The sequence below is a fragment of the Triturus cristatus genome, chromosome 7 (genome assembly GCF_964204655.1).
Source record: "Triturus cristatus chromosome 7, aTriCri1.1, whole genome shotgun sequence".
NCBI classification, from domain to species: Eukaryota; Metazoa; Chordata; class Amphibia; order Caudata; family Salamandridae; genus Triturus; species Triturus cristatus.
This window is the reverse complement of record NC_140590.1, coordinates 560,125,008-560,136,157: the sequence shown is the minus strand read 5'-3', so window position 1 is coordinate 560,136,157 and position 11,150 is coordinate 560,125,008. Positions and strand designations below refer to the sequence as shown.

Here is an 11,150-nt window from a genome sequence, read left to right as displayed (position 1 = left end):
GAACTTCCGATGCTCCCCCCCCCAAAAAAAGAGAAAAAGATATGTCAATAATTGAAAGAGGACAAAGCAATCGGAGATGAACACGTGGCGGCCATGTTGAAGTGGAAAATAATTTAACGCACTGTTTTAGCGATGTCGAATTGACTAGTATGTAGGCTTGTAAGTGTGCCAATTTATTGTATTTGTATATCGCTTACTACCCAGACAAAGCGTTGAAGCTCTTTATGTTGGGCAGCCACTGCTCCGGAGCCCTAAGTTAGCGATTAGTCCAATGTTTATTGGTTATTAGGGTGGATTGTGAGTTCATGCGGATAATTGGTGGGAGAATAAATCAGCCAGAGGAGATGCAGGGGTATTACTTAGAAAGGAGTTGGTTTTGATGTTTGAAATGAGATGTCGGCAATTAGCAGAAATGCAATAATAAAGGTTAAGGCAAAGACATGACAGAGTAGGTTGTGTTGCGAGTAGGTGTGCAGGGATGGAAAGTGTCATTCAATGGAACAAGCATTTGCAATGCAATAGGTCTCGCAGGAAAGTTTTAGCCGTTGGCAGCTGCAAATAATAATGTTTCTTTGATTTTTATTTTTTATCAACAAATATCCCAGCAGTAGCATAAGTAAGAAAAGAAAATCCACGAAAAAAGGCAAGGTTGTAGTAATATAGCCTGTTACTAGGTGTCCCTGTGGGGTTGTAAAATGACCTCTATTAGCCGTAGAAGGTACTGCACCATTAATGCAATAATAAAGAGAAAGATTGCAGCTGATCATACTATTCCATTTGTTTTTATTGAACGTGAGATTTTTGTTACCTTGCGTTTAAAAATTGCATTATTAAAATAAACAACAATGGTGCATTTTTAAAACTCAAGCTAACAAAAATCTCACTTCCAATAAAAAGAAATGGAAATATATGCTCAGCTGCAATCTTTCTCTTTATAATTGCATTAAGGATTCAGTACCTTATGTGGCTAATAGTGGTCCATTTATAACTCCACAGGGACACCTATCAACCGCCTGTGGTACTGCAATTGTTTCTTTCTTCATGAATTTTTATTACTTATGCTACTGCTGGGATATTTATTGACAAAAAAAACTGTAACAAACATTATCATTTGCAATGCAAGTAGCTCAAACTTTCAGTAATGCAAGACCTATTTCATTGCAAATGCTTGTTTTGTAGTACTGCAGCTCTGTTGGTTCAAAGCACTGCAAAGCTTGGGATTACTATTACATAATTTGATGGTATTGAATTTATTGGAGTCAGGTTGCCCTTGCCATGACTCAAACATAAAACCTGGCTGCAAATCACTGCAGATGTCAGAGACGAGCGTTTAAGGTGCGTCTTGAACAGTTTTTCATGAGAAGATGCCCGTAGAATGTGCTCCCTCTGTGATATCGCAGAGAATCAGGTGGTCATGAGTAACTGTCAAAATGTTTCTAGAGTGCACAATCTTTTTTTTTTTTTTATCGAGACTACATTGTAGCCCAAAAAAACCGCAAAACTTCGGTGGCGTATGATATCATAGTTAAACGTATAATAATGGATGTCTGATAAAAAAAAGTTTGAGGAATTGTTGGGAACATTTATAGGGTCATTAAATCTCGAGTGATAGGCCTTACATTGTAAGCAAACTGTATATGTACTTGCCTTAACATCAGCAAGCATTAGGTGCTGGTGCACTTCAGATTCCTCAAAGTGATGTATACACTGAAATACAGATGATTTTTCTATATACCAAATAGCTGCCAGCGTCTTGCAGTCATGGCATGAGGAAGCAGGCTGGGCTATTTCATTCATCCATGAACTGTGAGGCAGGGCATCAGAGGGAGGGGATGGAGCACGAGGACATTCACAAACTGCGCGCGGATGCTGAAGAGAGGAGGCTGCAACGGCTGATTGCCTGATGACGTGGCATTTCAATTTTACAGTTTGGCATTGATATCTTCTGCTCTTTTTTTCTCCTTAGTCAGACTCTTCTTGCAGTTCTGTCTTTCTTGTCTATCTGTCAAGGCTGTAGCGCAGCTTGATGCGAACATGCTCCAACAGCAAATTAAAGCACCAGAGAGGTTTTCAACAGCAGGCAGGAACGGATTCCTTGTGACGCTCACAAAATTCTGCTGTTCCCGTTCGCTACTCTTTGCCCTAATGTATACCCTGAATGAGGGGCCTCCGGCACCTGTGTTCATGCAGCATTTGCAATACCTCAAGTGGTCAAACTGTTTTCCTAAAAACCAAAAAAAGAGCAAAAGATAGTATGGTTAGTGTTAACTTGGGCACACAGGGGGGTGACCAGGGCTTGGCTGCTATCCATATCAGCAGCATAGCTTGAAAGAGCAAATAGCATGTCATTGGCAGGTAGAGCCAGGCACTTTGTATTGCCTCAATAGCAATGGCTGCATTTCCTCAGATATCGCACTATGGAAAGCAAACTAGGGCACAGAGACACACGGTAATTTGCCTAGGATCACACAATCTCACCAAGTTGCCATTCAAATCTAGGTCTTTATGTTGCAAAATCCCCAACTGAACCGCTAGACTACATCTTCCACTCTGTTCAATGACAGGGACCCAGCAGTCACAATCCTCACCCATATCAATTAAGTAAAAAAATAATAATAATACACACCGCACACTCCTCAAGGATGCCCCAGCACCCCACTGCAGCCTTACAGTAGACAAGAGTACACATAATTACAAGCAGTGATGTGAGGGTGCAGTACCACAGGCTGTCACTAGGTTTCCCTTGGGACCTCTTTTGCCTACATATGGTACTGCACCCTGCAACATGGCTAGGGAAAGGATATATGATGCAGTAGTGAGAGCTGCCAACTGGTGATCTTGGGAGCCGTGTTCTGCTGTCGGCTGAATATCCTGTGATAATGGGCTGATTGTTTAATTTCTAAGAATCCATGGCTAGATGCGCTATTTAATTAAAAGTGAGTAATGTAAAATAACATAAGAATTTATTGAAGCGTTCTCGGGTGCCAAGCAGTGTTGTGCGGGGTTGGGGGTAGACGGCAAGGGGATATCAAAGAGGGCACTGCACTGCAAACGAGCAAAACAGCAGTGACCTTGTATGGGTGGCGGGAGCCTGTGAGCAGTGTTTGGGAGGCACTGGGAGATTAAGGGACATGAAGCCACAGAAGCAGTTTTGTGGGAGGAGTGAGAGGGAGGCACAGGAGATAAAGGCATGGCAAGCAAATGAAGTGACTAAAGTTAAACAAAACATTTAACGAGCAAAGAAGCAGGCCATCTAAAAAACAGAGTTCTCTCTAAGTATAAATAACCTGAACAGTAAGAACATATGTAAGAGGGTCAGTCCTCATGGTAGAATACAAAATTCCAAAAGGGGGGACTACTCAATGTATTCACGAATTAAAGCCAGCATTTCTAAAGGACAGCAAGAGGAACCAATGAAAAAGATGGGCGTTTTTTCAAGAACCTATCCTAGCTACAACATGTCTCGAAGAGACAGTGCAAGTGCTGCGTAAAAAGACCTAAAAAGGGTAGGTGAGTATCAAAAGTTTTAACTCAAGGTCAGTTTTCAAGAAGAGTTTTGGGAATATCAAGGAGGCTTTTTGCAATCAGAAGATGCAACACTGTAGACAGAAATCAGGCCTCGAAAAATCCACTCGCCCATTCGCAATAGCGAGTGAGATTTTATCACGTCGAGCTATTTTTTGCATTTACTAGACAGTGCTGACGAGTTAACTTAAGCTGATAGGAACAGGTGTTCTGTTCATTCAAAAAGTGAATGAGCAATAAAGACGCCTTTAAACCTTATTTTGGTCTTGACACATTTGCTGTCTTTTCAAAGACACGGGTCAAATGTCAGTTTGTCTTTACTAATTGTTCCTTATCTGTTCCTGGAAAACAGGTGTTTAATTTTCTTTCTCTTATTATAGTTAGTGCTTTTTGTCAAGTGAGTTATCTGACAATAGTTGTGAAACAAAAGGCTGTAAAATGTTAGGGTTTTTTATAACACAACATTTAAACAGCTTGTAAATAAACAGTACAATTATTTCAAAATATATCAGGAATTATGAACAAACTTTTATTTTATAATTCAGAAGTGTGATGCAAACAAAGATTTACATAGGAGTAAAACAAATCAGAACACTTCACTTGGTGATGTGCAAATGAGAAATATTTGCAGAAACTTGATTTACAGACATTGTACACTATATACAGGCTGTCCGGAATTCGGTTAAAACCGACTCTGCCCGACAGTACCCTACCGAATGAAAATCAGCTGACCCGGTTTAAACTGAGTGTCACTGATTTTCATTGCTGTTGCACCACTTGGCCACTTGATGGAGCCACAGCCAGCATTGCAGACCGAACTGCAATTTAAGCCTGAGAAGAAAAGCAACTCGGAACGTGCGTCACCCCCATTAAATTCGGGGACACACATTGGTTCGCAAGGTTGGGGGGTGTGGCCAGGTCCCATTTAAAATACTGGCCGGAGTTTGTCTGGCCCCACACACCTCGCCACACTTCAGGCAACCACGACGACGAGACTACGACCAGACGACGACCGCCGGTGTTCCAAGGCCTAGTTTGAACCATCCAAGGTAAGTGTTGCGAGCCTGGCTAACGTGAGGGTGGGCACCGGGGAGAGAGGTGGCCCGCGCAAGTTTATTGCATGTTTGCCCGTGAGCAAGGAAGGCGGCACGCGCAAGTTTGTTGTGTGTTTGTTTGGAAAATATTTTTAACTCTGCGTGATGCGGCCTGTGAGCAAGGAAGGGCCAGAGCAACACCAGGCCCCCTGCTAGGCTAACGTGAGGGTGGGCACCGGGGAGAGAGGCGGCACACGCAAGTTTGTTGTGTGTTTGTTTAGAAAATATTTTTATCTCTGTGTGATGCGGCCCGTGAGCAAGGAAGGGCCAGAGCAACACCAGGCCCCCTGCCTGGCTAACGTGAGGGTGGGCACCGGGGAGAGAGGCGGCACACGCAAGTTTGTTGTGTGTGTCATGTGTTTAAATCTTTTTATATCTGCATAATGCGGCCCGTGAGCAAAGAAGGGCCAGAGCAACACCAGGCCCCCTGCCTGGCTAACGTGAGGGTGGGCACCGAGGAGAGAGGCGGCACGCGCAAGTTTGTTGTGTGTTTGTTTAGAAAATATTTTTAACTCTGCGTGATGCGGCCCGTGAGCAAGGAAGGGCCAGAGCAATACCAGCCCCCCTGCCTGGCTAACATGATGGTGGGCACCGGGGAGAGAGGCAACACACGCAAGTTTGTTGCTTGTGTGTTTGAACATTTTAAAATGTGCGTAATGCGGCCCGTGAGCAAGGAAGGGCCAGAGCAACATCAGGCCCCCTGCCTGGTTAACATGGCAATTGTCTGCATTCGGCCGCATCCGATTAATTCACAGGTCTTTAAAAAGACCATTTGCTTAACGAGTCTTTGTTCGTGCACCCCTTCTTAGTGCCCATACAGTATAATAGCCCGGTCGCCATCGCTAATTCTGGTTCCTGTGTCCTTTGACCACATAGATCATGAAGTGCAGTCAGTTCTATTTCAGACTGCAAGGTTAGTTTTATAAGCGCTTGCCATCTGTAATGTATGTTGTGGTGATTAGGGTTCTGTGTGCTGCTGTTTCCGTTGTTGTGGTTTTCCAACTCACAGGGCCTGCCACTTACCCTGCTGGGGCAATGTTCTCAATGAAGATGAATTTCACGGGTTCCTGTGAGTCAAGTCATTGCAGGCTTACCGAGGCTTTGTTGATCTTGCACCCCTTCGTAGAGCCCCTGCATACAATGTTGCGTCCAGCTCACCCAAAATTAGTAAGCAGGAAATTAATAAAGGATTGTGCTGGCCAGAGCAACACCAGGCCCCCTGCCTGGCTAACGTTTGGGTGGGCACCGGGGAGAGAGGCGGCACACACAAGTTTGTTGCTTGTGTGTTTAAAAATTTTAAAATGTGCGCAATGCGGCCCCTGAGCAATGGCCAGAGCAACACCAGGCCCAATACCATCATAGTAAATACTGTAATATTCAGTGCACAACCTTTAGAAGGAAGAGCAATTCCAGTGATACATCTAATTCAGAAACAGCCATTTTCCACTGTTATTCGCTTTGATGCCTGATGGTCTAACCTTTTGAAAGTATAGTTGTAAAGCACCATCTGAACATAAACTATAGACAGGAGATCTTTAGCAAAAAAAACTTTATTTTAATATTGGGCTGCATTTCTCCGCAACCCACTCAAAAAAAGTCGCTTAATATATTTGCACTCGTCAAAAACCACATCTTTGAGAGACCTATTGCGCAAATTATACTCAGTGTAGTTCGCTTCTTGGTAATGCCTCTGTTGACATTTAAGCGCATTGGAACAATTTACTAATTAATTCTCATCATTTTTGTGCAGTTATCTGAATCTGCTTTTATGAAAATGCGAAGCGCACAAGAAATGACCCCAGTGAACTAGGTTAGAAAATGTGGTTGCTGAAATAGCAAACCAGTTATCATTCTTTTACAAAACATGGTTTAGTAATCATTGTGATACTGCAGTGGCAAGATTTCAACTTCACAAACTCAAACACTTAAAGCATAGACTTCCATAAACCTTGAAAATAACAGCAGGAGAGGATGTAGTCTAATGGTTAGGGCGGTTGACCTAAAATCTGGCGAACGGGGTTAGAGTCTCGGCAATGACACTGAACATCCTGTGATTCTAGGCAAACCACGTAATCTACCCGTCCCTAACAAAAATGAATGTGCCCTTGTGTAACACATCAGGTCGAGTTAGCTCTATATAAATGAGGGGAAAAGCAACAGCAGTGAAAACCAGCCTAGCTTTACTCAGAGCGGTGCCATCATGCTACGTGATTTGTGAGGAGTGCCCAAAACAATGAACATGTCACCCAACTCTAACGTTCTTCAAATGACACCACATGGATTCTAATGAACTATGAGAACTGCCTGCCTTGCCTACAACACCCAACACCCCCAGAAATCTTCCATAAATTACCCATACCTGGAGAGTCACAAAACGTGCGATTGCAAAAAGCTCTCTCTGTGCCCAGCAGTTCAAGACCTCGCGCCAATTAGCTCCCGTGACCTGTACTTGTTGTTTCTGTTACTCATTGCAACACAAGTGCGCTCTTCTCTATTTGCACAGCAGTCACCTGACCATGAAAATGTTGTCTTTCTCATTATTTGCTCAAGAGTACGCAACCGGTTTCTACGTTTTTTTTGTTGTATTAATCTAGTTTGCGCAGAACAACATGCCCCGCAGAATAAAGACGGCAGAGGATTATGTGCTGGAAAACAAAGATTTTATGGTTGAAGAAGTGCGTGGGCAAAATATGTTAATTTGCAGGTTTTGTAGAGTGACTGTCCCAATAGTAACTGGGAAGACTGCAAGCCGAATTGCTGAACATCTTGTCACCAAGACCCACTTGAAATTGAAAGAGCCACCTAATAGCGACAGCCTATGCCAGATGTCTCTTGCTGAGACAATGACACGCTTCAAAAGAAAACGCGAGGAAGAAAAGGATGTGGCACATGAATTTGTACGTGCCCTAGTGCAATCTGGAACCAGCTTACACCAAGCCGATGGACCGATTGGGAATCTGTTCCGCAAGCGTGCACCAGCATGCAAAACATTACCAAAAGCAACACAAATGTATGAGAAATATCTACCAGAGGTGTTCCTTGCAGACATTGAACATATTTCAGAGTTACTCCAAGGTGATGTAAAGATCTCTGTTACCATTGATGAAACTCCAGAGATGCGTGGCGACCCAGCAGTGGCAGTGCTAATCACATTTTGTGGCGCAAAAAATGGATGGTACAGACGTACCATTATGGCAGATCTAGATGTACTGGAAACATGCAACGCAGTGTCACTTGGGATGCTGCTGCAGAGAGTTCTTATCAAGTTTAACAAAGATTGGAGTGATATTGTTTGTATTTGCAGCGATTCAGCTACGTATATGAAAAAGTTATGTGATGACCTGTCAAAAGCAATACCTGTGCTGAAGTGTTTCCCTGTAAGAGATCCTTGCCACTTGCTAGATGGTATGCTGAAAGCATCTCTACAATCTTCTGAGCTAATGAAGAATGCTATTGATTTTGTAGTCCATTCAGGTGCACTGTTTCGTTATGCGCGGGAACTAAAACGCAAATATTTCTCATTTTGTGTTTTGTGTGGCAGCAAAGAAAGAGTAATCCCAACTGTGTCATTTAGTCGGTGGTTCTCAGTCTTAGAGGCCGTGAATGCAATATTATCTATGTGGCGACCGTTTACTAAATTTTTGCTAAGTGATGATGAAAAAGGCAAGAAATGTGAGGATCTTCGGGTGCATATTGATAGTGATATCAAAAAAAGTACACTCTACGGCATTCTTAGATTTTTACAAGAAAACATGACTGCTGTAGTGGACATAATCAAAAAACTAGAGTCAGAAAACACCCTGGTCTACCAAGTGTTCAGCTTAATTGGTGTAGATGTCAAACATCTCCTCGAGAGTAGGCTAGGCGACACTTTTAGTGACTTTGGCACTGCAACATGTTCCCTGTTAGAATGCTTGCCACTTGGTAAGCAGAGAAGTGTTGAGGACCAATTCAGGAAATTTTATTTCACAATGCAAGAGAAATGGCTAGCTATGATGCATAGAAATGGCCCTTCACCAACCACGGCGTTTGAAGCCAGTGAAGCCTCACTTTGGTACTCTGCGCAAGTGTTAGATCCCTTCCGTAAAGGGGAATTTTCTCCAGACTTTGCGAAGTACAGCTTCATTTTTGACCGCTTTAACACCTCTGAGGGCATATGCACCCAGTTCAACGCATATGTCGCAGAACCTGGCCCAGAGAATGTCAACCTTGAGGTGCACCAGTATTGGCATGGAAAGCTACATCAGTGGCCAGAGTTGGCAAATTGTGTACTGGCTGTTTTGGCGTTGCCAGTCTCAAGTGCCAATGTCGAGAGGGCCTTTTCCCAAATAAAAGTGTACATGGGTAGGAAAGAGAGAGCGCGAATGACCAAAGATTCACTGAAGAAATATTGTATGGTGTACTACAATAAATTTGACTTGTAAAAATGTATTTTAACCTCATAGACACTGTACATAGACTGTCTATATACCATGCACCAATTAAGAAAGCAAGCAATAATAAAAGCAAAGCGTCCCATAAACACCGGTAAAACACCGTTTCCGTTGTTTTTTATGGTGCAAAAATGAGTAACCACTGAAAAGCACTGTTTTTTTGAGGTATTGAAATCACTGGAAAACACTGAAAAAACACCACCAGAATTTACCAAAAATAGAAACTGAAAACAGGAAAGCCTAACTATATAGTTTTAAAACCACGTCAGTGCGAAATTCTGTGGCCATTTCACTGTAAAAGCTGCTGTTTGCAATGACATTGTGCTGCTAGTTTATGCTGTAGTTATGTTTTTATTAAAACTAACATTTTTTAAATATGATTTGAGAAACAATCCTACCCCCTCGCTGATGACAATGCGGTTAATGAACTGAGGCAAGTCAGCTCCCCTTAAATGGCACTGACTGTGTCAAAAAGTACCTGCTGTAAGTACAAGGATGCAAAATCAAAGGCAGATTTCAATTGTATTCTAATGGGGATATCTGTTCTAATGGCCAAGTCGTCTGTAGGACAGGGTGACTTGGATCACAACAATACAAACACATGTGCATTTGGGCACATTATGACATGTACATGTGCCCCAGTTCTATTAACTTCTGGAAACTCTGAGCTCATATTAACACAATATTTCCCAGTACTGCTCTATGGTAGGCATGGTACAGTAAGTGGTCAATTCACTGGACATTTAGATTCAGCGTGCTATGCAGGTGGCAGACAGTGCTGAGAGTTTCCAGTCTGCCATTTACGTCAAACAATTTTGGTTGAAATATGGGCTCAGCTTTAACTGTCCACTAAAATGCACTAATGGGATTAAAGCTTAGGGCCTCAAAGGTGGTCAGCAGCCAGGTAGAACTCCCACATCTGTGCTATTGAAGTAAAGTGCTTATTTGAGGGCACCTGGGCCTATATCAGCTAACTTGGTGACAATGAGCTTTATGGGAATGTTACAAGCAAGTTAGAATTAGCAGGACTCAAGTTCACAGTGTCCCTGAAAAGTTAGTAAACAGTGCAGATTTGCTTAGGAAGCAGTAGGGCCTTCCTGTGAAGACACCTACTGAGCCTCAGGGAGCGGGAGTGGGTATGTACGTACGTGGGCCCCAGGGTGTCCTTTTCAAGAAGCTGCAGCAGATGGTGAGCTGTCTGACGAAGACCGGCGGGCCCATTTAAAATTTGTAAAAGTTCCTCGCTTTAACAACCCCGCTTTCATAGATGCGGGTGATCACAGCGCTGATCTGCTGTTTATCATAAAGGTATAGATGTTTCTCTAGTCTAGCTTCCTGTTTTACATTCAGTAACTTGTAGCCCATATATTGGAAAGGTATACACCAGTATACCAGGCCCAGAATGCAACTCAATAACTTTGACTGGATGAGCAGCTCAGGCTTGGGCTTCAGAAACCTGGGAGGTCTGTAAATACCACCAAGTGGAAAAAGGCAACAGTGTTTCCTCAAAAAGGGAGCTTAATAGTGATAATTCACAGTAATAGACATTTGTCATAATTTGAATACCAATTTACTTCATCTGTTTAAAAAACATGTAAATGTATGTGTTGGAAACGGGTAGCGTGGTGCAGAGCGGGTGGGCCACACTCCAGAGGAAATGTGCAAAGCATCCACGCAGTACACACAGGCGACACACAAGGCACACTCCAAAAAGAGACGCTACACAAGATTGTGTAAGAATAACTTTTGTATTGTGGAAACACCAGGTGATTTCAGTAATCTCTAAACTGCGCCAACCGGCGCCAGGTCAATATTTACAGGGGAGAGTATATACATGGCAGGGCCAATCGGGCCCCTGCCAGAACCATTGCGACATACAAAGAAAATGACGATAAGTCCATCAGCCTCAATTCCTGCAATAAAAAAAATACATCAGGGCGTAACACTAGGCATTAGGCCGGAACACCTGCAATGAACCATCATGGCATCACCATATGCATGAACGATATGAATAACCCCGGAGGCAGGAAAGCTGTAAGGGGAAAATGTTAGGTCTCCACCTGTGGGCACAACCATAGTAGGCATCCAGTAGTAGGAA

General features: G+C 43.0%; 1 protein-coding gene across 1 annotated transcript; it reads left to right on the top strand.

The window, feature by feature from the left end:
* The first annotated feature begins 7,228 nt into the window (after nt 1-7,228).
* LOC146810111 (uncharacterized) lies at nt 7,229-9,043 on the top strand. Its single transcript, XM_085614408.1, has one exon. The coding sequence runs from the start codon at nt 7,229-7,231 to the stop codon at nt 9,041-9,043; it is 1,815 nt and encodes a 604-aa protein (XP_085470534.1).
* Nucleotides 9,044-11,150: the final 2,107 nt, after the last annotated feature.